The sequence below is a fragment of the Podarcis raffonei genome, chromosome 1 (assembly GCF_027172205.1).
Source record: "Podarcis raffonei isolate rPodRaf1 chromosome 1, rPodRaf1.pri, whole genome shotgun sequence".
NCBI lineage: Eukaryota > Metazoa > Chordata > Lepidosauria > Squamata > Lacertidae > Podarcis > Podarcis raffonei.
This window is the reverse complement of record NC_070602.1, coordinates 22101072-22127853: the sequence shown is the minus strand read 5'-3', so window position 1 is coordinate 22127853 and position 26782 is coordinate 22101072. Positions and strand designations below refer to the sequence as shown.

At 41.8% G+C, this 26782-nt stretch overlaps 1 protein-coding gene across 2 annotated transcripts in view; it reads right to left on the bottom strand.

The window, feature by feature from the left end:
• ITPK1 (inositol-tetrakisphosphate 1-kinase) overlaps positions 1–26782 on the bottom strand; it is a 121859-nt gene that overhangs the window by 81758 nt on the left and 13319 nt on the right. For both annotated transcript variants that reach the window (XM_053376406.1, XM_053376414.1), the window contains exon 2: positions 7605–7629. In XM_053376406.1, the coding sequence (XP_053232381.1) occupies positions 7605–7629 (25 nt within the window). The remainder of the gene's footprint in view (positions 1–7604; positions 7630–26782) is intronic.

Genomic DNA, 26782 nt, shown 5'->3' with positions numbered 1-26782 from the left:
TGCAGGGTCTGTCCTAACTCTTCCAACATTCAGTTTCATTAGATTTGGGTTCTAGTAGCGTGATGGCCCTTCCCCTTGCAAGGCAATACCTACTGGGTACATTAAGAGTTTTCTATAAAATGTTTTTATAGCAGCAAACTATTTTGCATGCATTTAAACCACAAGGCTCCATGCTTCTGTCAACAAGACTTAAAAGCTTTCCTTTATTTGCACAACCAGTCAACATTCTTCTTTTTGGTTTTCCCTATAATATGATCCTATATCCTATCAGTTTCCCTCAATTATGTCTTTTCTATCCATTCTTCAGCGGATTCTTTCAAAGCCACTATAAATAACTACCTTTTGTCTGGCATTAGTGTGTTGGTCAATGAGAGGGGCAAGAACTGGGAGTCTCTGCTAACAACTGAAAGAATGATTCTTTGGCATACCGGAAGAATGGCCTAAGCATTTCCGGTATGGGGTGAACGAATCCATTTGAACTGAAAGTTATCATAGCTCAGTGATAACTTCCGCCTTGGGGATGAGGAAGATGAGGAGAGCAGGAGCAGGTTGCACAAGCATTACCACTAAGTTCTAACCGATTTGGAACCATTCAATTTGCAGCACATACATGCAAACTAATGAATTGTCTGAAAAATATTGATAGTTTAACTGTCCAGCATTGCCCCCTGGATCAGTCAGTCACCAAGGTGATTTCCCATTTTACAACCACAACGGCATTGACCCTTTATTATTTCTTAATCTATTTGCTACTGAGAACTTTTAGGGTGGGTCAAACATCGGAGAAAGAAGCATCTGTTCCTTAAAAAGCAAAACCAATGACAGCATTCCTGTTTTCAAGCATGAGGTCTTTGGGGCTATCTGCATGTTCCCCTTAGCTACTGCAGACCAGATGTTTCGGTGCTGTTTACAGCGAAGGGCAGATCGCACTTTGGAATTTCTGAGAACTTGCATGAAGAAAAGAATGGTGTGCATCATTTTCATTTTTCACTTTCCATGCCTTGTGGCTGTAGCAACATCTGAAAAATTCAAGGACCATTTTACCATCTTCTGCTTGTACAGAGACTATGGGAGGGAAGGAGCTGTAAGCATTCTGTCTTTAAAAAGTAAAATTCTGCTCCCAGGCAATTCATTCTGCACCAAGGAAAATGAGACTCTGCAACCCATATACATGAGGATATTTTGCACACTTCATCCCCAAAATTTTGCTCTTTTGCTTAATTTTTATTATGCAATTTAATTTCTAACTACAGTAAATTTTGTTTTGCTACCACTGTTTCTTAGATTGAAGATGATAACACACACATTCCAGTATATCCACACAATCCTAAAATGCTATTTTAAGAAACTTTAAAACAAAATTGAGAATCCAGACTGAGGGACCACCACATTCTAGACTCCAAAAGAACCACAACACACAAAGCTCCTGGGATAGCCCTTAAAAAAAACACACAAAAACACACACACAATAATTTGCCACATACCCCTAGAGAAACTTCTCAAATTCTGATAAATAAGCAAATGAGGAGTTACTGGTTGCATTTTATTTGTTGCCTTCTGCCAATTTATGGCATGCTTGCATTCTTTTTCATCTTCTTGTTAACTGCCACTACAGCATTCATGCTGAAGGTTGTGGGATATAACACAACCCTGTGGGCTTTTGTCTTTGGGAAGATGGATGAGAGGTGGCACAAGAGAGTGAAAAATGGTTGCAGCAACCTTACACAAAGTTGAGAAGCCTCATTTGTTAAAGTCAAGCTTTCTGGGGCACGTATACCATCTACAGGTGGCGACCATTTTGTGTGTGTCCAACTGACGCACAGCCACCAAGGGCAGAACAGGGTCAGGCCAGGGAGCCAGGAATGGAACCCCGGCACAAAATGGTTGCCACCTAGATACCCCCAATATGTTTGCCAATGGCATGAAAGGAAGAGTTAATTTCATCAACCCCCTCCTGTGAGGATTCTAACTGTTAATGAGACAGCTGTCTGAGAGAAGGACTCTGGCAGGAGCTTATCTGTTCTCCTGACCTGGATGTGGTCACCAGCTCCTCTCGGATCCGATGGCAGGTTGTTTCTGGAGAAGGACTGCTCTCTATTCAAGGACAACCCACCAAGAATGACCACTGACAATGGTTGTAACTTTAAAATGTGTGTCTGAGCTTGCTTTCTCCTCCTCCCTCCCAGTCTTATTTCCTTGTATGCCCTGCAGGGACTGTCTTAGAATGGAGTTTTGTAAGTCACTCTAAGAGCCTTTTCGGCTAAAGGGCAGAATATAAATGCTGTTAACATCATCTTCATCATCATCATCATTAGGCACTGAAGCCAGAGTTGAACTATCCTAGAAAAAAGTGCCTTTTTCTCGTAAGCCACTGGCACACAGGCAAAGAAAAGTAAATACCATTTCCCTGATCCTAGGGAGACAGTTCACCAACATCCTTCAAACTGTGCTTGGCTTGGAGGGCTTCCAGACGAGTCTCTATGTATACGATATGTATTTTATAAGCTCCCTTTCCTTGGATATATTCTGCTGTTCTTTGCTTATTCTACTAATGTTTCACACAAAAGTAAAGCCCTCAACATTTCACAAAAATAACCGTTGCCTGGCAACAATTAGTGCAAACTGTTTTCATCGGTATCTTGACTTTGGCTAAAGATAAACTCGCTTCTTCGAAGCTTTCTGGTGAATCCAGCTGTTTTAAAAGGATGAAGATTTTCACTGTGTTGTTTTTTTAAAAAAAAAATTCCAACAACCCAGCAACAGTAAATTGGGAGCACTGTTTTTAGGAGTATGTCCATAAATCGCCTTGGGACATACTTGTGAAGGGTGATTCAGATATCAATTCAATGAAGGTGATGATGATGTGTATGCAAAGGTTTGGGGGGAACAATCCTCTATGTAGCATTATTTTAATCTTTTTTATTTTAAATTTGTAACTAATACTTTTATAAACTGATATTCACCCCTACATGGATAGCACAGCGATGTGAAATGGGCATAACTAAACTATTTATACCATTTCTAAACAGATAAAGAAACAGAAGCAGGCACTTGGACGGCATAACCAACACTTAAAAACGTCCAGGCAAACACACACAAATAGAAGTTTTAATCTGGCACTGAAAGGATTGTAGTGTCAGTGCAAATCATGCATCTACGAGGAGGGTGTTTCACAATCTGGGTGCCACCACCGCTTCTGTATATGGGTGGTACGAAGCCAGTACAAGCAGATCACACCCTCAGTGTTTTGTTTTTTTAAACAGGGAGTTTTTCCAAGTAAACCTGCATACAGTATTAGCAGGCTACACAGAATAGAGGACTGCAGACATACGGAACTGTAGTTGTCGTCAGCAGCCACCACCGCCGGCTTCTCCTAAGCATAGATCAGGAGAATATAATCCTGGAACAAATGCAAGCCTACTGCTTAACACAAATGCAGCCCCTACCACTTCACTAAGACCGGGATATCGTAATCTAGAGCCAGGGTACGTGACAGGGTACATGAACCACAGTTAAAGAGTTGACCATTTTCAGAAGTAACTGGTGTGAAAATACCCAATTAAATCCTCCCGGTGTGCTGTACAGCAACCTCCAGCATTTCCACCCACAGCATGCAGAACGGTTCCGCAGCAGAAAAACGACATCTTCCAATTGTGACCAGCAATTTTGTGTCACAAGCTTAGTAGAGATTTATGAAGCGGTGCCGTATCATGAGAACAAATATTTGCACAAGCCAAGCAGGCATAGTATATTCAATACTGCAGAGCGTTGGCCAGGTTTTTTTCTCCTGTCTCATGGACTGCGACTGAACTATAACCTATTTTGCATTTAAAGATAACAGAAAGCTTTCATTGGCCAATGCTGCACACAATGGCAGGGTGGGGTGGGGCTGTTCACAAGGAAGATATCCAATGAAGCTGAATGTTGGAAGACAAAAGAAAGCCCTTCTTCATCCAGCATGTAGTTAACCTCTGGAATTTGCTTCCACAAGAAGTAGTCATGGCTTCTAATTTGGATGGTTTTAGAAGAAGCTGAAACCAATTTAATGGATGAAATGGCTATCAGTGGCTACTAGCCACAATGTCTAAGTTTTTTGTCCACTGTTGGAGGCCTTGTGTCTTTGAATACCAGTAACAACTGGGGATAGCATTCTGGTACTCAGGTTCGGAATCCTATAGGCATCCAGTTGGCCACAGAGAGAACAGGATGGATGGACTTAGATGGACTTCTAGCCTGATCCAAGCAGGGCTGTTCTTATGACAGAAGGATGTGCATTACAGAGTTGACACATCTAGAACTGGAACACCATTTAAAAGGGCACATCTGCTAATTTAGCAGGGAAGGAATCCCAAATTAAGACTACTACTGTGGCAACAACAAAAATGTTGTTCAAATTCATCACCAAAAGCAAGACTATTTTTATGTGCAAGAGCTGTCTTAACAGCACCTGCTTGATAAGAATCTCCCTCTTTGGACTGGCCAGTTAATTTTTCTTTATTAGCAGAGAAGGCTATTTAGACTGATCCTCTGCACTTTTGCATGCCTCTGTGATGTTTTTAGTTTGCCTGAGTTATATATGAATTTCGTAAGCTGCCTTGAGGAGAAGCCATAGCTCAGGGGTAGAACACATGCTTTACATAAGCCTTCCCCAAACTGGTGCCCTCCGGATATTGTTGGAATAAAACTCCCATAATCCCAGCTGTTGGCCATGTGGGTGAGGGCTGGTGGGAGCTGCAGTTGGACATTATCTAGAGGGCATCAGCTTGGGAAAGGGCTGCTTTACATGCAAAAAGTCCCCTTTTTAACCCCTGCCATCTCTACTAGGACTGGAAAACACCCATCTGAAATTCTACAGAGAACCTGCCAATCTGTGTTCAGAGCATTTTGAGCTTAGATAGACAAATACTCTGACTCCTATATGTTGCAAAGGGTCATACTTCTGATGGAAGCACAGCATGTTAAGTAAGAACAGATAAATCTTTAAGAATAGTATCTATTAATATATTCCTGTTACAACTTCAAGCTGAGTTGCAAGTTTCAATTTGAATCCATCCTATTTTGATTTCTCAGCATTTTCAGCAAGCTCCTCAAAATGTACTCTTGGTATGTGCATTTACACAGAAACGCCAATCCAAACTGAAAGGTGGAAAAGCACTTGCCGCTTCTGCTCCTAGATTTGAGATTTCATAAATTCCTGTTCGAGAGGAACAGTGATCTGCAATTGATAAGGCACCAGTACCGCCTCTCTGAACGCACAAAATTGTTCTGCCATGAAATGTTGCAACAGGTTATGAGCAATTTGACAAAAGCAATTCATTTATCCTTATGCAATAATAATCTGAGGTTTTGCTATCCATTTTGGGAAGAGAGGAAAACCAAGCTCCAGTATGACACACCTGAGACTAACCCTGAGATGTCTTTTGAGTGATTGAACACCAAGAAACTGGCAAGGTGCATAGGGCCCCGTTTGCAGAGTGGGAAGGATGTTCTTCCATGAAAACACACTGTAGGTAGATTCTCATAAAACTAGCCCCTCTGAATTGAAAGCAAGAAAAGCTTTAGCCATTTCTTCTGGTGATTTTCTCCAAGTAGCATCTCCAGTTCAGCAAGCAACTGTAAGGATCTCCTCCCTATGCTTTTGTTACTACAGTGGTACCTCGAGTTACAGACGCTTCAGGTTACAGACTCCACTAACCCGGAAGTAGTACCTTGGGTTAAGAACTTTGCTTCAGGATGAGAACAGAAATTGTGCTCTGGAGGTGCAGCGGCAGCGGGAGGCCCCATTAGCTAAAGTGGTACCTCAGGTTAAGAACCGTTTCAGGTTAAGAACGGACCTCCAGAACGAATTAAGTTCTTAACCTGAGGTACCACTGTATTACACTTATTCTGAAGTACAAAATTTTGTTCCTGAATAATAATCTTCAAACAGGATTCACTAGCAATAACTGAAGTTTTTTTTACTACGAGGCACTGAAAAAAATATACTCCATCCCTTTACAGAAAAACCTTTGCTTTGCACTAATGTCACTGGAACACAGAAGAAGAAAAAGAACCGACATCAGCCATTGTACACCATCTCCAGCTGATCAATATTAGTCATGGATCTGGATTCTTCATTCAGTGAAACACGGCTGCCCTATTTTTGAGCTCCAAGAATTAGATGGATGACTGGAGCCAAGGATTACAATTTTTAATTAAAGCAAACTTCACTGGGTGACTCCTACTGAGTCAGGGCAACGGGTTATAAAGCACTGTAGATGCTTGTCCAGATGCTTGAAGACATTTATAACAGCGTATTGTTGAGTATTTCGTTTTCTGTTCTTTCCACTGGCACATTTTGTGCATTCATTAATAATAGGGGGGTTTTCCCTTCCCTTAAGTCTTTGGGTGATCTCCAACATCAATCATACTCAGAGTAGACTCATGGAAGTCAATGGACTTCAACACCTTAAATCCACTGATTTCGATGCCTTTGCTCTAAGGAGATTTCACCCCTCCCATATCCAAGAATCTGCTGATGAGTCTGGTGATTCTCCAGAGAGGAGGGGCGGTTTTCTCCTCTCTACTTATTCCGCTCCAGCACCACATCAAAGTGTCAGTCAGTCAGTGTGTCGGAGAGAGAGAGACTGAGTGTTAGAGATCGTGTGTTTAGATAAGGTTGCTGCTAAGAGCAGCTGCAGACACTCAGTGCAGTTCAGCATTCATTTATGCTTAGACCTCATTTAGCTCTGTATATAGTTGTATTATAGTTGTAGATAGAATAAAGAAGATATTCTACAGAGCTGCTCTCCGAGTCGTTTATGCTCTGCTATACTCTGCTGTGTGACGACTGTCTTCTTGTGGGAGTGAATCCGGTGCTCACAACACTAAGCTGTGAGTCCACAGCACTTTGACCTGTTCCTGTGCAGAAGGTGGTATCTGGAAGTGCTACCCAGCTCGCCTAGCCCAGTCGGGGTTGAAGTGGATGAGTCTAGTTAGTGGCAGTGGCTCAAGGGCGATGCTGACATGCTCAGAGTATGACTAACAATGAATATCACCCTTTGGGTGTAGATAAAGCACTGCCAACAACAGATGGTTTCTCCTGCGACGTTCTGCCTAATATCTCCTCTTCTCCCCATCACACGTAGTAATAAGACACACAACCCATTGTGTGTTTCATCACATTACAAGGGAAAGGCAAGGCAGGACAGGGGAAATAACCATAGTACCTGGATTACAGGGGGGCAGAGGGAGGCTGCCCCCTTAGACCCTCTTTTTAAAAGGCTACTGGAGGGCATGATTTGACTACAAATAGGTGGAGCCAGAAGGAGATACTGAGAATTGCGCTAGGAGTTCCCTACGTTTGTTCTCATACTTTGAGTGCCAAAAGCAATGCAGTGTGCTCTGGAAACCATGTGTTGTTGTTGTTTTGCAATGCCTGCTTCCACCCCATAATTGCAATACTTTGGCATAATGAAACCTATCTGCAATCCAGCATTAGAAGTACAAGTCCGCCACCGCAAAGCAAGGAAAACTTGAAAGGCAGTGATACCAAATATAGATAAAGAGATTTAGAAAGAAAACCCCTTTAAAGAATTGGGGGACGGGAAAACAATTGTACTCACCTGTATAACTTCTATCCCTCTTTTCCTGAAAAAGAAAAGGTAGAAAAATACAGTTATTTATTAAGAAATTAAATTCAGCTATTGCCTTAGTTTCTTTTTTAAGAAACAGCATATTCCAGGCTGGGGGAAACTGAACTGTCTACAACCTGACATTACATACAGATGCAGGAGAATAATGTCATTCTAAACTTTATAGACATGAACGGCAGATTTTTAGGAGCACGGCCAACCCAGTGAATGCAACTTTTGCAGACTTGAATGTTTCTACTCCAAGTTCAGAAGAAAGAGGACATCCTATGGACAGTTTTAAAGCCCTCAACGGCCTTGGCCCAGTACAGTGGTACCTCAGGTTACATACGCTTCAGGTTACATACACTTCAGATTACAGACTCTGCTAACCCAGAAATAGTACCTCGGGTTAAGAACTTTGCTTCAAGATGAGAACAGAAATCGTGCTCCAGCAGTGCGGCGGCAGCGGGAGGCCCCATTAGCTAAAGTGGTGCTTCAAGTTAAGAACAGTTTCAGGTTAAGAACGGACCTCCAGAAAGAATTAAGTACTTAACCCGAGGTACCACTGTATACCTGAAGGAGCGTCTCCACCGCCATCGTTTAGCCCGGACACTGAGATTCAGCGCCAAGGACCTTCTGGCAGTTCCCTCACTGCGAGAAGCCAAGTTACAGGGAACCAGGCAGAGGGCCTTCTTGGTAGTGGCACTTGGTAGTGGCCTTCTTGGTAGTGGCCCTGTGGAATGCCCTCCCATCAGATGTCAAAGAGATAAACAACTATCTGACGTTTAGAAGACATCTGAACGCAGCCCTCTTTAGGGAAGTTTTTAATGACTGATGTTTTAATGTATTAGCTAGATGCGCCGGGTATAAATAATAAATTATTTATCATCATCATTGAAAGGTCTGATGCAATCTCCAAGAAAATTCATACCCCATCAGACTGTCCTTTAGTAAAGATCCAAATATTTATTATTATTATTTTAGTCTACATTCAGATGGTTTTATGGCTGTCATTTTAAAGAACAATTTTATTCTAGATTATTTTATTGTTGTTAATTGTTTTTGCAACTATTTTAAATATTGGAATCTTAACATTGGCTTCTTAGGATGACAACTAATCATTAAAATACAGACTAGAAATCTATAAAATAATAACTGCAAATCTCAGTACTGAAAGACAGTGAGAGGTATTCTACTAGGTTTTATCAAACACTGGAATTAATTAGCAGGGCTAGGTCCATTCATTTTAAGGGTTCCACTCTGACTAAAACATAGCTGAATATCACCCAGTATTTGCTATCAAATCAATCAGTATAAACATACAACCGTGGTATACATTATTCTTATTTCTATATTATCTGAAGCATGTCAGGCTATTAGATGTTTATAATAAGCAAGCTGGCAACAAGATGACGGTAGAAATCACCAACCATGAAGTCATTTTTGAAGAGTGACATATGTCCCTAACCACCCCCGTTACATATTTTTATTATGCTTTCAAATGGAGCAAATAGCAACAAACTGATGGCCGATATACTTAAGGTGTTTCTGAAAGTTCTTTATAGTGCCAATTAACAAAATGTGTTCACAGATTTACTAGTGCATATTCCAGTGCAAAATAAAAAATTCAAATGAAAAAGGCAGGTGCGTTCTTGACTGCTTGCGTCCACTAATTTCTTACACCAAACAGTAAGAAAATGTGATCACTGTGAAGGACAACTATTTTGATTTGGTTTCTAAATTATTCACAGATGCTTTATAATTCTGATGTAGCCTTCTTCTAATCGAAATGCACAAATTTCACCTTTGAAAACCAAAGGAGGCAAAAAACAAAAACAAACCCCGCTAATCAGCTTTCTTTGTTAAAAGAAAAATCTGCTGTTGAATTAATTTTAGCAGGGATGGGGACTCCAGCTGTTCTTGGGCCCCAACTCTCACCAGTTCCAGTTTGCATGGGCAACAGTCAGGGGAAATGGAAGTTGGAATCCAATATCTGGAAGGCTACAGGTTCCCTACCCCTGATTTACAGCTCTAGGGCAGTCATATCTCTGCCTTGTCTTTCAGTCATGATCTCCTTCCCTCCAAGTGTTAGAAATTAGCCAGGCGCCAGGTGCATTTTGCTACTGGCGTGGGTCCAACTGCGACCACGTGGAGATTTCTGGATGCTAGGCTGGCGACTGACATCTCCATCTGGCTGGCCCCTCCAGCTTTCTTAAGCTGGTAAATAGAAGAGCTTATTTACTGCATCTAAATCCCACCTTTTCCTCCCTTGAGTACATGGTTCACCCCCCTCCAGCTAATTCCTCCAACAACCCTGTGAGGTGAGTTAAGAGGCCCAAGATCACCCAGTGAGCTTCATGACTGAGTGGGGATTTGAACCCTGATCTCCCAGGTCCTAGCCCAACACTGAATAAATATGGGGAAAGCAAAATGTCACTTAGAGGAGGATCTGAAATATTTTGCTTGAAACTTTGTTTTATTCTGGATTGTTTTATTTGATGTTTTCATGTGTTACAAACCACTCTGAGGTTTTTTCTTTAAAATATATAGAAATGAAATTAATCATCACCATCATCATCATCTCCACTGGGCGGGGAATGGCACCTAGGCATACGGTTGTGGCAGCCCTAATCTAGGTTTAAGGAGCTATTAACTTATATATCTGAGTTTCTAACCCTGCCTCCTTCCCCCTCGTGACTCAAGAGGGAATATGAAAGCTTTGACTCCACATTCTCAGAAAGCAGAACCGTGCATAATGTTAACATGCCCTGCCATCACACTGGATGCAGAAGCGACTGGAGAAGAGCAAACGTCAACAGGAGAATCATATTTTCCTCAAAAAAAAAGTGTAACATGACACACAGAACAAACATGGTTCCGTACGCTGCATGTTATGGCTACAAAATGACTTAAGCAGAAAACGACAGTAGTTGCGGTTGTCGTATGACTGCCAGATATGCTGTCATGGGGGTTGGAAAGGAATTCAAGATATTCCAAGCCTAAAGGCAGATTCTCATTTTACTAGTTTGTTCTTGTATATGCCTATCCTGAATACTAAACACATACACACCTCATCAAGCTTGAAGGGCACACGTGTGTAAGCAGGATACTGCCTCCTTAAATTTTTTTTGGAAATTCACTTTTATTTATATTATGGGCTGTTCAGAGACTGAGATGCAAACCAAACAGGGGGTGTAAGTGGCTGAGGGAAGGTCAGGGGGTATCTTATAAGTGCAATGAAACAGAAATGAGGCAAAGATTAAAGGGGGGGACAGGGGAGAGAAAAACAACGCCTCTGGAAAAGTATTGGGAGGGAATGTAGATAAATTAAGTGAGACAGGGACAAATAAAGCAAGAGAGAACTTGGAAGAACTCTGGGAATGGATTTGGGAGGGATGCCCCAATAGATGCAAGGAAAGCATGGGTGGCCATGGGGACAAATGCTGCCCCACCCCACCCCAGATGAACCAAAACCCCAGATTCCCACCTTTCCTTTTTTTAAAAAAAAGTTACCGGTACATTTCTAGCATTTGTAGAACCTGAAGTATAAGTCATAATGTGCAGACATTTATGTTATTTTTTATTTTTGTGAGTAACTAGCTTGCTCCCCCCCCCCCAACACTGTTTTACTTCACATCCCTCCCCCACCACACACACCCTGGAAAAAATGCCTCTGGACCCCCATGAAGAAAAAGGCATATGAGAAGAAAACCGGGGTGGTGTGACAAGCAGGGAAATGGCTCTCTTTTGAGGAGAAGGCTCTATAATTTGTGAGGTAGTGAGGACAAAAAGTTGAGGGAGGAAAGGAAGGAAGGAAGGAAGGAAGGGAGGGAGGGAGGGAGGGAGGGAGGGAACTAGGAATGGATCTTGCTTTCTTATGGGGGGACTGTGTCACAGGTGTGTCAAAATATACAGAGAGAGAAATGGAATTATGGGGAGGGCAAATTTCAGATCTCTGTGTCAGGAGCCGTAACTCGGTGATAGAAAACATCCCTTGCATGAGGCGTCAGTTTTCATCCCTGGCTAAAGAGTTAGGTGTGGGGGAAAGGAACTTTTCCCCAAGCTTCCGAAAGCTGCTGCCAGCCAGTGTCAATAAATACTGGTCCAGATGGGCCAGTTGTCTTGTGCAGTGCAATGTCGCCTCCCTTGGTGTTTTCCGAGGTTTTTTGTTTATCAGCAAGATTTAAATCAATAAAGTTTCTTTAGAACACATTAGATTTATTCAAAAACACCGAGTAGTGCTTTTAAGAGACACGTGCGTATAAAAAGCAGCACGAGAAGAGGCCCCAGGCGTTCTCCTAGGCATCTCCCTCAGAAGATATTGATAGATGGTTTGACCCTGACTCGGTCAGAATTTCCTAAGCCACAATAGAGCACCAGGCCTCTCACGTACAGAGGCATTATAATCCTTTTCCTCTTGAACTTATGTTACTTGCAGTCTTCCTGTTTTGGATTAGATTAGAGGGCTTTGACAGTATAGAGTCAGCAGCATAAGGGCTGCCCCGTTGAAACCCTTACGTAAGTTACAAGGCCTTGTTTTTTATTTAAAAAAACGCTACAAAAACCTCAGCATTCAATTTTTAAAGGCTTCTGACATGCATGGGGCTGGTGGGGTGGAGTCAACTATAATCAAGGCGACAGGATCGTAAAATAGACCTGTAATGTTCATACCGGGAAGAGCTGAGTCACCATTCTTGACACTGGGGATTAACGTTGTAAGACTCCTGGGCCACTGCCCCAGCTGGCTAGGAATCAGCTGTTGAGAAAGCACTTATCACCCTTCCTTACATACCAGAGATTGTTCCCTGAAAATGATACGCCACAATAACTTGTTATAGGTGAATCACAGAGATGGAGAAAGAAATAATCTCTGAATGACTGTCCATGTTTTTCAGCGCTGGAATTCTTTGGACACAGAACTGGAGCAGTAAACTGTCCATGCGTAACCTCATTTTTGCCATGAGAGTCATCGCCAGACAGGAAGATAACAGCATTGCTACAGATATACCAGCTAACTATAGCCACACACAAGCACAGCCCATGTGCTCTTGAAGGTACTGAATATACAACTGCAATGGCGGGCATACCCAATATTCTTACATGCTGAAGGATCGACAAAGGCATAGTGTACTTCCGAAAACAAAACAAAAAGCACATTATTGAAATGCAACAAACAGTTGCAACAAGAGGCCTGGGTGACATCTAAGTGGTGTGTTATCTTCTACTCCTGGCTTCCATAGTCCCTTGCATGTCCCCAAAATTTGCTCTGGATGGTTGGGGGAACTTCTGAAGCAGAGGGGAGGAAAGAAAAGTCCCAATGCATGAGTGGAAGTCTGCCTGAACCTCAATGGATATTGCTAAAAATATATTTGGCCAATACTTCACTGGATATTTTATTAGTTTCACATTCAACAGCCAGTTGAAGGGCTTGCTTAAAACAGATAAAGATGCACGTAATATAACCAAAATGTTAATGCAATACATCAACAGTTCCTCTATAACTTGGGTGACAATAGAACAGGAAACATAAGCTTTTCTTTTGTGTTTACACTGGACACAAAAGAAGCAGGAGCTTCATTTTTAATCTGGATGTGCTGGCAATAAGACTTTAAAAACTATACTATTTTAATGTTAGTTTGTGATTGTATTGGTTTTACTGATCTTGTACTGTGTGGATTGCATTTAAATTTTGTAAACTGCTCTGTAAGAAGCTATCCCAAAATACACGGTATAAAAGAAACCAACTCTTCTACAGTAGAAGTAGCTTGTGTCTGCTGCTGCTCAATGTAGTTCTGGGGGTGGATAGGTGGACCCACCAAACTTAAATAAGCATTACTGATTTAGATTCAGAAAAATAGATTCTGGCTCATCTCATTCCAATAGACTTTTCATGAAAATTACAGGTGAACTACATGTAGGGTCACTTAATCCTAAACTAAGCAACAGAGGGATTGCTATGTAGGTAAATGAAATTGTTGGATGCCTCAAATATTTCCTAAAATCTTCTTTACCCAAAGGCATCGTTTTAATTGATAGGTTTTAAGCATATTTATTGCATTCTGATCTTTATTTGTATTTTATTGCTTTTTGATTTTTATAGCCATTTTTTGCCAAAAATGCTCAGCAGCACTGTATATTAATTTTCTAAATAAATAAATCTGCATATGCTAATATTAACAATTTTTTTAAAAGAAAAATGGAAGGATAAGGACAGGAGAACCAGGGCATAAGTTGAAAACATTGCTTCGAACATTGCCTCTGTCAAGCACTTTGGGGATGGGAGTTGCTTTTACAGGTTTTAACTTTTCATCCCACCAACGCAGCAAACTGCTTTTAAATCTAAACACAGGAAATGACTTCTAAGTGGCATCACAGCGGTCTCCAAACATGCCCACTAACTGCTGCGCACACAAGAGCGTGAAGAGAATAGTAGCAGATCAGACCAAAGGCCCATCTAAATCTAGCATTTTGTCCCCAAAATTGCCGGTCGGATGTCTATGGGACGGCTACATTAAACTAAGCTCATTTTAGCTACACAATGCAACTCGCCCAACAAGATTCTGTTTAGGTGCAGAACAACAACAGGAAATATACCATTCGTTTCCAAATGGTTTAGTCAGTTCCTATACAGTGGTACCTCGTGTTACGTACCATCCCCCTTACGAATGCTGCGGGTTACGTGCTCCACTAACCTGGAAGTAGATGTCCCTTGTTGCAACCTTTGCCCTGGGATGCAAGTGGAAGTCACGCTCTGGCGGTGCGGCAGGCGCCATTAGAGAAAGCGCGCCTCATGTTACAAGCGGTTTCCTGTTATGAACAGACCTCCGGAATGGATTAAGTACGTAACACGAGGTACCACTGTAGTAAGTTGCAGCCAAGACCCAAAACATGTGACTTTTCAAAAGAAGATGTTGAAAAACAGAAAAGGGGAGACAGGCTAGGGGTAGCAGGTTTATCCCAGTTCTACACTAGTTTTACGGCTTCTCTTCGAAGTCCTGGGAATTGCAGTTTGGCGCAGACTCTAAGATTTATGTTGTTGGCTTTCTCTATTCCCTCCATTCCAAACACACAGAAATGCAATTCCCCGGGGTTTCCTAGGGAGAACAAACAACTTTAAACAGAGTCTGTCTGGCTCACACACACACACACACACAGAGAGAGAGAGAGAGAGAGAGAGAGAGAGAGAGAATTAAATTAAAACTAGGTCCCATGTTGCAGATTGCGGTCAAAAGGAAGATCCCGGGTCAGATTAGTGCCATGCAACTGAATGAATTTCCTTGGTGGGAAATTGAACAAGCTTCTTTATATACCCTTTGACACTTTCCGGAACTGCTGATGTGTGCCTGCGTAGGTCTTTAGAGACTCAACCCAGACACACTTACCTTGCAAGAAGTCTTAACAAAATGAATTTGTCTGCAAGAAAGTTTCAAATAAGAATAGCAATTCCCCAAGCATCTATGTACTGCAAATCTTACTCAAACAATAAACAGTGTTAAGGGCTGGTTCTTGACATCCATGCAATGTTTTTTTACTTCCACCTAACCTGACCTTCCATCCCAGAGGACTGTAGGTACAACTGCCTGAAGTGAACCAAATATAGTAAACACAGTATGTAGAAAATCCTACTGTGCCTTAGGGCTTATCCATGTGTGTATTTTCTTAAAGGTCTGACCCTGTTCCTGTCCCCCCACCCACAAAATGTTCTGTCCAACAGCCTGTGATTATTTAGTGGAGTTTAGGTGCTTATATAAAAAGAGCAGATTGAAGGCTCCAAGTTGTGCCTCTTGCCATCTGCCAGCTTTGTTCTTCTTTCTCCTACTGCAGGAGGATCACTAGGCTACAGAATCATACGATTATAGAGTTGGAAGGGACCACAAGAGTCATCTAGTCCAAGCTCCTGCAATACAGGAATCTTTTGCCCAACGTGGGTCTCAAACTCGGACCCTCAGATCAAGAGTCTCATGTCAACAGAGCCATCCCAGGGTTGTATTTGTAGGCATCACATGAGACGGTTTAGGGAGGGCATTCCATATTTGGGGTGCCACTGCTGAGAAAGATCTCTCCCTTGTTACTGAATAAAAGAAACAAACCCAATCTTCATCAATTTGGGCAGGACTAAGGAGCTAGTCTTGTGTGAGGAGCTACACAGTGGGTGCTGAGGAAGCTGAGCTCCTTTTGGAAGGGCATCAATTGAGGATTGCCCAAACTACCAAAATGGATGTGGCCAAGGGGGTCTACACCTTCTCAATCCAGCACTGAGTCTTTTCCTTCATGTTTTGGCTTCATACTCAGAATGCGCAAATTTTAATTCACAAATCAACCCTGTTGATCCTGTGATATAGGATTAGCCTCCATAGGCTGAAGCAGCCAAACCACCTAAGGCAATTTCTTCATTCAGTTAAGATTCATCACACAGTTAGGTGATTTGGCTGCAATTCACACTTGGTTTTTCCCCATTCTGCGAATTATAGAATCATAGAATTGTAGAACTTGAAGGGACCATATAGTCCAGGCATAGGCAAACTTGGCCCTCCAGATGTTTTGGGACTACAACTCCAATCATCCCTAGCTAACAGGACCAGTAGACAGGGATGATGGGAGTTGTAGTCCCAAAACATCTGGAGGGCCAAGTTTGCCTATGTCTGATATAGTCCAACCCTCAGCAATGCAGGAATCTCAACTAAAGCATCCATGACAGATGGCCATCCAACCTCTGCTTAAAAACCTCCAATGAAGAAGACACATCCCATGTTGCTTTCATATTTTATTTTTGCATTTATATCCCACTTTCCCTCCAAGAAGCTCAAGGTGGCATGCATAGTTCTGCTCCTCCCCACTTAATCCCCACAACAAGCCTTTGAGGTAGGTTAGGCTGAGAGTGAGTGACAGGTCCAAGGTCACTCAGTGAATTTCATGGCTGCATAGGGGTTTGAACCCTGGTCTCCCAGGTCTTAATCCAGCACACTAACGACTGTATCACATATCAGTATAATAAGCTGAATTTCCACGAAGTCTGCTACTATATAGTACACATATGTTTGAAAGGGGAAGGCCAAAGAAATGCTGATCTGCCATTAGCACACTAGACTGTTTTAAGGAAGAAAACGAAAAATGACATGTTTGCAAACCACAAGCGCCTTTAAGACTCCTGAGCACTCACCTAAAACGAAAACGAAAGTGAATTGTGCTATCATAAGCGAAAAGAAGTCAAAACACACCCTAAAGCTGGGTGAACCAAAATCTAATTCTAACAACAACAATACATGTTAAATTGAACAAGAACAAGCTATTAACTTGATCATGTTTGATTAAACAGAACTTTGTCTCCAGTGGCTCATAATCTTTGTCATTCGTCAGCACAAAAACTTGTGGGATTTCATAGAATTGTAGAGTTGGAAGTGATCCTGAAGATCATGGAGCCTATTTGCATCAAGATAACCTCTGTTTCATATACAGTATATGAGGCTGAGGGGTGGGAGTTGAAGCCAGGTGTGTGTGTGTGTGTGTGTGTGTGTGTGTGTAATGCAAAACCAAGCATAAAGAAAATCATCACAGAAAACAGGTATGAAACATTGAAGCAAAGATTAAAAGCAGGGAGGGCAGAGACATCAGTAATACATTTCAGACTAACCGTAATCCTAGGTATCTTTAAAAAAAAAAAAAGGCTATATACTGGTTCTCTAATCAGTCTGTGGCTAACTTTCCCACAGACTCCCAAGGGAAAACAAAAAGGTGGATGATTCACTGTGTACTACAAACACCAAATGCTCAAGCTCCAACAGGTCAAACGACTCTCGTTCCAAATGTTAGAACTGAAAGAGCTTGGAAGGGCCACCACGGACACAGCTGCAGTGAAGACAGAGTGTCCTCAGTTGAAATTTTCCATTATTACAAGGAGAGGCATTGGCAAACCAATTTAATATGAATCACGGTGCCCTATAAAGACAGCCAAAGAAGCGCAGATTGTCCAAAACAAGGGTCTTAAACTGCGTGCAGCATTCCACTGTACAAGTCGTAAAACATCTTCGCTGCCCCAAGGAAAGTATCAGAAACATGGATTCAGAACTTCCTGCGATCCAAACGTCATTTTGTTGAGCATTTGGTGCCGGCATACGTTGAGCTGCCAAATCAAAGCCAAAAAATAAAAATATAAATTACAGAGCACTTAATGGTGCTTAGACCCTAGGACAGGGGTAAGCGATGTGGTGCTGTCCCAGAATACTTAGAAACTTCCTTTCTTCAGAAAATAATTAACTGAGATACTTGTTGGGACAGACCGACCCAGAGAGGTTTTGCTATATTAAATAATACTTTATCCGATGTTCAAGACAAAACAGAATGTGTTAAACATCCATTTGTTCTGGGATTTATTTATTTTTTTTAAAAAAGGGAACAGCAGATATTTCAAAAGAGGATTAAGGTTAGCATTACGATAACAAGGCTCTGACACGGCCACACGGAGTTTGGGAACCTTTGCTTTCATTTTAGGTCAGTCACAGCTTACTGTGTCTAAAGATGTAAAAATTCCAGATATTCTGAAGCTATGGGGAAAGATGGGGTTTTTCCCTTGAGAGGTTTGGGGCAGAGGATAGAAATTTGGGGGGAAACTGAAAAATGTGCCATACTTCAAAGAAAAAATAAAAATAAAAATCTCACCCTTTATGGATCGAGTCACTTCATTATACACCTTTAGATGCCAGGCAAAAAGTTCTTCTTTAATCAGGCCTTTGGATGATTTGATTGACATCCTATGCACTTTTAAAATGTGCTAGAGGGGGGTTATTGGGTGATTGTTGTTTTTACTTTGATTATGTACTTTGTGGTTTTATGCTCTGATTTTGTCCTGTGAAATTGTTACAAATAGAGATACAAGCTAGTGAACACCAAGGGACCTGTAGCCTCTGGTTTTGCCAGTTTATAAGGATCAATTAAAAAAACCAGAAGAAGCCACTAACATTAAAGAAAAATGTCATGTATTCTGAAAATTATTATGCCTTGTTTCCAGCGTAGCACTAAGCCACCATACCATCAGCACAAGGATGTCCACTTGTGTGACAGGACATCTGCTCTCCCCCCCCCCAATCCGCCCCCCAGGCCTTCCAATTCTAGCTGTGTCATCCAAACCCAAACAAAACAGAGTTAACCTTATGGTTTGTTGAAGCAAGTCAACTTCAAATCAGAGTTTATGAAACTGATTTGTTTCAACAAACCAAATGGGCTTAGCTAAGGGAGGGCGGGGGGGGCAGCTGTCCCCCCCATTAAAAAAATCAATAAAAATACTGGTACATAGTAAACTGAGGTTCTGCCCCCCCAACAAAAATCCTGGCTACACCCATGACTAACCATAGTTAAAATTAACTGCAATTCAGGATGAAAACGACAAGCTGTGTTTTAGACAAAACAGAAGTAGCCATTTCCATTCTCCTCATAGCCATATACTCCTCATAGCCATACATAGCACATAAGGCCAACACTCGTTCTCGTTATGCCGAAATGCAGCCTTTGGCTTATGGGGAAAGGATACACTTATAGCTAGCAAATTGTGGCCAAATTAGTCACAAGACCATAGTTGTGAGCTGGCCAGAAATGTGACATATGTCCGAAACTGATGATCTGGGGGCTGAGGAACAGGGTGGAGGAGACTGTAGAAGGCCATATTTGAACATGTCTCAGTATCTTGATGGTTGTGAAGTTTCAACATGCCAATTGCAAGCTGAAGAATCCCTCGGTGGAATCTCCCACAGACTCTTAAGTAATTCTATGAATTTAACAGAATTACTCATAAGCTCACAGCTGTGAGCTGTCCAGTTCAAGGATAGCTTCTTTTTCCAAACTTGAAAAAAGCACATGAGATGTGGCATGTATGAAAAGCTGATGAGAAGAGCAGGGTTGGGTTTTGGAAAGCCATATTTGAACATACCTGGATGGTTGCAAAGTTTCAACGGGTAAATTGAAAGTTACAGAATCTTTCAACGTTTTGGGGGGGGGGGACTTCCAAAGAGTCTTATGTAATTCTATGAACTTCTTCCCGTTACTTAATTATTCAGAATAATCTTGTTTATGCTTCTGAAAGAGTGCCTTGCAGCAAGTAATTCAGCACTGGGCCAGAACAATTCTTGTGGAATTCTGTCGGGACCTGTTCCACGGTTGATCAAGAGATATCTCTGTGTGTAGACAAACTGTCCCTTTTGGCACCAATGTTGTTTGAAACATAAACATTAATGAGAGTTAGTGACCCAGTTGAGGTTTCGAATACGGCAGATGTAGGACTAGAGGTCTCTAAAACAGATTATTTACCCAAGACCATCTTGTCCCTGGATTCCTTACTAGATCTGTTAACAACCCCAATCAAGTATTATAAATATCTTAAGTTTGAGAGGGTTAAGAATCTGATAGGGAATTAAGTACACATTCACTTGGGCTATCTTTAAATCTCGACACAGCCATTATCTTGAAACTCAACACTATTAAATGTATTTTCTTCCACTACCACACAGCAATTTCCGACTTTTGCATTTACAGCTAGCGAGATAAAGTCGGGGTGGGGGGTGGGAATTGCAGCTCTGTGCCGCCAAAAAATGGCTTCAGGTCACTTTTATAAGCATTGAAGAAGCCAGAGAAAGAGAGAGAAAACAGTTTTTGCACCTACTCAATACAACACATAGCGAGGAGGCTCATTAATTTCCAGCTCTAGAACAAAACCTTCAATGCAGTTGCTTTGATCACCTCTTACTGACTTAACACACTTGCGGCCGGGATGGGGGGGCAGTTCCCCCCCCCCACCACCATCAATTTCTGAATTCCTGGCTCACCACTGTATCTTGAGAAACTGTTGTTACTACTCACATTTCTTTTTTAGTAGCTAAAAGCCTCTTAGGCCCTCAGCTGTTAATGAAGATGCAAAGTTCATTGTTGTTTTATGACCCCAGAAGGTCATTAACTTGTGGTGACTAAATCTTCAGCAAGAGTCTAACAGTCACGGTCAAAATCGACCTCACACACCATCTGGAGCATAAGATGTGTGCAAATGCAGACACGCTTAAGATCCACAAGGTGTCTGACCACCTTTAATTTCCCAGGGGTATCTGGTAACCCATTTATACCAAGGTGAACAGAAGATAGCTCCCCTGTGCAAGAGCAAATGTGAATGGAAGGAAGGAAGGAAGGAAGGAAGGAAGGAAGGAAGGAAGGAAGGAAGGAAGGTGCAGTTGGAGGCCTCGATAATCTAGCCTATTGGCACTGGGGCCCATGAAAACAGCAGATTCAAAAGCACCCGAAGGATAAAGTACTAGTGGTCAACAGTCCTAAACTCACTCCATCTGCAGAATCTTAGCTGGCACAAAACCATTGTGCCTTCCTAATAGCAGAACTGCTGGAAGTTATTGTAGCACAAACCCTTATCTTATCCATTTTCATTTCACCTGAATGTCAGAGAGGGATTGACTAAACTTCCTTTCATTTAAGACACCGTCATTCAAAAATCTCATTCTTGAACCTTATCAGAACAATCAGACAGAGACATTCCGGTATAGAGACGCTTTGCTTCTAGCTAAAGGGAAGACTGGTGGCGATTTACAGTGCTGTGGCAACTATATGAAAAATTTATTGATGTGGCCAGTAAATGAGAAACTTAGTCATAGTTACTCTATGACTAACAGGAACCTCCTGGAAGATTGCAGTGAAAAAAAGAGCTCTGCCTCAGACACACAAGTTTAGAAAAGTAGAATGTCAGCCTTGAATCATATGGTCCTTCCCCTCTCAAGTGTGAATTCACTCTAACAGCTTTTATCAACAGGTTTTTGCTTTTAACTAGGATTGAAGCTGGTTTCAAGTCTTTGGTGGAAGTTAAGGTTAGGAGAGGAGGAGGAGCACAAAATGCTGAGAACCCTCCTTGGATCAAACAAAGGACCCAACTCATCCCACATTTTATTCCCACGGTAAGAGCAGGAAGCTGAACCAGAGGGGTCTTGGGCCTGATCCAGCAGAGATCCTTTTAAGTGCACACAGTGGCCCACTAAATGAATATGGTAAGCCCACAAAGCAAGACAGTAGCCCTCTTCTATTCCTGCTCCCTAGCAAATGGTAATCAGATATGTCATTCATTTTATTCATTTATTTTATTTTTAAGCACTTATATACCACTAATCCATTTTTTAAAAGTCAGACGGGTTTGCAAAATTTGTATATAAAAACAATACAGACGTACCTTGGAAGTAGAACAGAATCTGTTCCGGAAGTCGGTTCGACTTCCAAAATGTTTGGAAACCAAGGCGCGGCTTCCGAGTGGCTGCAGGAAGCTCCTGCAGCCAATCGGAAGCCGCGTCAGACGTTTGGGTTCCAAAGAACGTTCGCAAACCAGAACACTCACTTCTGGGTATGTGGCGTTCAGGAACCAAAACGTTTGACTTGCAAGGCGTTCAGGATCCAAGCTACGACTGTGCAATAAAAACCATGGGGGTGGAGTTAAAATCGGAAATCAGGTAACTATCGTGAAAAGATGTATTCTTGCACAAGCCTGATGGACCAGGAAAGTTTTCAGCAGGCATTTAAAAGTTGAAACAGAAGATGCCTGCCAAATCTCTGTTGACGGAGTATTCCACAGGACTGGACTGATGACACTAAAGACTCAGTTTCTTGCTGTTGTCAAATGAGGAAGAACAACTCAGGAAATTGCTGCAATGCTCCTGCAGATAATATCAGTGATCGAGCTGGAACATAAGGTTTCAAGCAGTGCCTTAGGCAAAAGGGACACATATCTAAGCCAGAAATTGTTGTTTGTGTCCTCCATGTGCTGGTGGGATGAAGTGAAACAGGCCAAAAGAACACAATCACGGTATACTATTAACTATGGTTTACTGTCATGTGTGAATGGGGCCAATGTCCTCATTTTGGATTTGGATGCCCATAAGCCCTCATCAGCTGGGACGCAAACTGGGTGAAGCTCACAGGGTTCTGGTGGGAATAAAATGCCACTCTGAGCTCAAAAGAGGGGAAGATGGCATGGAAAGACTAGGGGTGGGGGGGAGACTCTGTGCCCTAGTACTTAAGCCAAATGCCACCACTGTTTCTTCTACCTACCGGTAATTGCACCATCAGCCTTGGCTCTGTTGTTCCATCTTCAGCACCAATGTGACTAACACACATGGACTATGTATGGACTACCAGATATTTTGCAGAGGGCTAGAATACATTTTATGATGGCTTCCTTAATCAAGATCTGTATTCTTTCTACCCGATCTAGTAACTTGAATAACTCCAATTATTATTATTATTATTATTATTATTAAAAAATGTTTCCATCATGGGAAGAGTTACTTCAAACATCAATCACAATTCTCTGGACGATGGGTCAGGAAGATATCTTTTAGCTTCTCCAAGACATTCAACCTTTGCCAGGGAGATGGACAGAAGACAACACAGTGACAGCAGCAGTATAAAAAACAGGTTCAATTTTTGTGCATTTAAATTACTAACTCTTCTGTTCAAATGAAATGGGTGACACTCCCAAGTAATTTGCATTATTTAAGTCAGTTTGATCATCTATTTATAAGTTCATCATAGGGTAAGCATTATTTTTTTTAACTGCCTAGTGAGGAAAATGGGGGAACTTAAAATGAAACACCTAAACCGCAAATTTTTAAAATGCCAATTCGAGTTTCCAGATGCCTTTCTGGAACTTTTCTAACATAGGTTAGCAGCAATAAATTTGTTTTTTTAAAAAGTTTATAACACAGTTACCAGATTTAATCAACTGAACTCAGTAAGTTTGCTCAGTTCAAAGGGTGGGAGGGGAGCAATGGGAAAGATGCAGCTCAGGGTAACCCAAGAGCACCATCATCACTGTTGCATCATAAATACTCAAATAATTATCTCCTGCAGGATACTGCTGTCACCCTGACTCTAGAGACACCCACACACAGACATTGCTTTAGATTCTTCAGGAAGGAATAACATGCAGTTAGCTGAAAATATCTCCCAGTGCAACACATTAATACCATTCTTTGGATTCGGGGGAGGGGGGGGACGGGATGGAACCAAGCATCCCTCCACCCATGACTGCAATTTAATTATTCTTATGGGTTCTATAAACGCACTGGTTGCATTCTCAGGAACAGATTAGGGGCCTCTAAACTGAAAGCGAGTGTTTGCATTAAATCACAGAATGCAGTGAGTGCAAAAGCTGTTTGTTTGTTTTTGCAAATCAAACATTTGAAGTGCTTTTACCCAATATGCAATGCACCAAACAAAAACCAGAATGCAACTTCGATTAACTAAAGAGAACCTTCATAAATACATTCTCCAACATATACTTTATTTAACGTACTTTTCATTTAATTGCAACAGGCAGGGAGTGAGTATGGAGGAGAGAAAAAAGAAAAGAGAGTTTCAAGCATTTTGTTTTAAAGATTTATATACTTATGGAGGAAACTGTCTATTGGCTCTGGGAAGAAAACCAGGCTTCGGTTTTGATCAAAAGTTAGAAGGGAACATCAGACAAATAACTGGATAGCTCCCAACAGGTCTCTGCTTGCATGGCTGCAGCAAACTGACCTTTGACTATGTGCTGTTGGGCTATTACTGTCAGAAAGTTCTTCCTGATGTTTAGTCGAAATCTCCTTTCTTGTAACTTGAAGCCACTGGTTCGAGTCCTAGCCTCCAGAGCAGGAGAAAACAAGCTTGCTCCATCTTCCATGTGACAGCCCTTCAGATATTTGAAGATGGCTATCATCTCTCCTCTCAGTCTTCTCTTTTCCAGGCTGAACATACCCAGCTCCTTCAAGCACTCCTCACAAGGCTTGGTTTCCAGACTCTTGATCATCTTGGTCGCCCTCCTCTGCACACGTTCCAGCTTGTCAATATCCTTCTTAAATTGTGGTACCCAGAATTGGACATAGTATTCCAGGTGTGGTCTGACCAAGGCAGAATAAAGTAGTATGATTACCCCCCTTGATCTGGACACTAAACTTCCATTGATGCAGCCTAAAATAGCAGTAGTTCTTGTTGCTGCTGCATCACCTATTTCACATTTGAGACGGCAGACATGAAAGTTAAGGAGCATCCTTGGAAAAGAGATCTAAATAAACCAACAGCCTAGATCTGAACTTTACATTCCTGTCTCCTTGCCCTGCACATTTTCCTGTTTAAATGTTACTTTACCACTCTCCTGTAGATGCCAGAGGTGCGCACAGAAAGGATTGCAACTTGGAACCAAGTGAAACAGAATCCTGCCAAATATACCAACCAGGGGTGATGAAAATGAAGAATATGTTTAATTATCATGTCAGCAACAGACATCATGGTGGGAGTTGGCCAAGCCAACGTGGAGTTATGTTGGCTGTTACTTTTCAACTTCGAGGCAGAAAAGAAAAATATATTACAGGAAAAGGTTCCTGTGCCAACTCTCTCCCACTAAACAATGTCCATTGTGCAAATGTGTACATACAAGGGGACAGGCTAATAAGGAAACAAGCGCTTCAGAGTAAGTAAAAAAGCAGTGAAAATAATTGGTGCAATTCCTCTCTCGCCCTGACCTAGCCACTGTGATCCACGCAACGGTCACCTCCAGACTGGATTATTGTAACTCACTCTACGTGGGGCTGCCCTTGAGACTGACCCAAAAACTCCAGCGGGTTCAGAATGCCGCGGCAAGACTCCTTACGGGGTCCTCGCTGCGAGATCACATTCACCCGGTGCTATACCAACTGCACTGGCTCCCGGTGGGGTACAGGATCAGGTTTAAGGTGCTGGTTTTAACCTTTAAAGCCCTATACGGCCTAGGACCCTCGTACCTACGGGACCGCCTCTCCTGGTATGTCCCACAGAGGAACTTACGGTCTTCAAACAAAAACATCCTGAAGGTCCCAGGCCACAGAGAGGTTAGGCTGGCCTCAACTAGAGCCAGGGCTTTTTCGGCTGTGGCTCCAATCTGGTGGAACGCTCTGTCACAAGAGACTAGGGCCCTGCGGGACTTGACATCTTTCCGCAGGGCCTGCAAGACAGAGCTGTTCCACCAGGCCTTTGGTCAGGGCACAGCCTGACTCCCTCCTTTGGCAATCTTCACAGAACTTTAGCCTAATGGTTGCCATCAATTTGATTTGAATTAATTTTATAATGAAATGATTTTAGAATGTTGAACTATTTTATTGTTGTTAGCCACCCTGAGCCCAGCTTCGGCTGGGGAGGGCGGGATATAAATAAAATTTATTATTATTATTATTATTATTATTATTATTATTATTATAGCCTTCTATCCCACAACTCCTTGTTGTGTCAATGCTCAAAAGACTGTTGTGATAATGCTCAAAAGAGCAGATGTTGCCAATGTTGTACCCTCTAGATAGTGCTGGGCGACAACTCTCATCACACTTGACCTTTGGCCTTGCTGGCTGGGGCTGAATGGGATTTGGAGTTCAACAACTTCTGGGGGGGGGTGCCATGTTGACCACTCCGGTACAGAGAAATTAGAACTGCACCTGTTTGCCTAATAGCAAAAGTATTACTTAACACCGATTTATTAAATGCTTACAACTATCTTGTTTATTATTTAATATAATTAAATACATACATACATACATACATACATACAACTATTGATTTGGGTTTTGATATGAGTTTGCTCCATTTATTAAGAGCCACAACTATCCCCATTTGAAGACAGGGCAGAGTGTTTGTACAGAGATTTGAAATTTATATGTTCCAACGTTTCTTATTAAATTAAGATTCTAGCTTAATGACTCAGTGAAGTGACCCTGAGGGTGGCAAAAAAACAGTGTTAAAAACTCAGGTATATAATCTACTTGCCAAATGGCACCTTAAACCTAGGATATGGTATCCATAGTGGAATGTCTAGGCACTGTTTCTTTCCCCAGTGGAATTTATTTTTCACTATTATTATTATTTACATTATTGTTATTTCATTTCTATACTACTTTATATTTTAAAGAACAAATCTCAGTGTGTGGTTTACAACACTGTAGGAATTGTGCCTGGCTAATTTCTAACACTGCACAAAAAAGTGTTAAGTATCATCTTCAGTTTATAAAGCAACAACAAACCATGACTTACAGCGTTGTTTGTTCCTGGTTTGTTCCACTGTTAAACCACAGTTATTCCACTGGGCCAGGCTTTTGTAGAACACAATTCTTGCCAATGGAACTTGTTTGATAAGC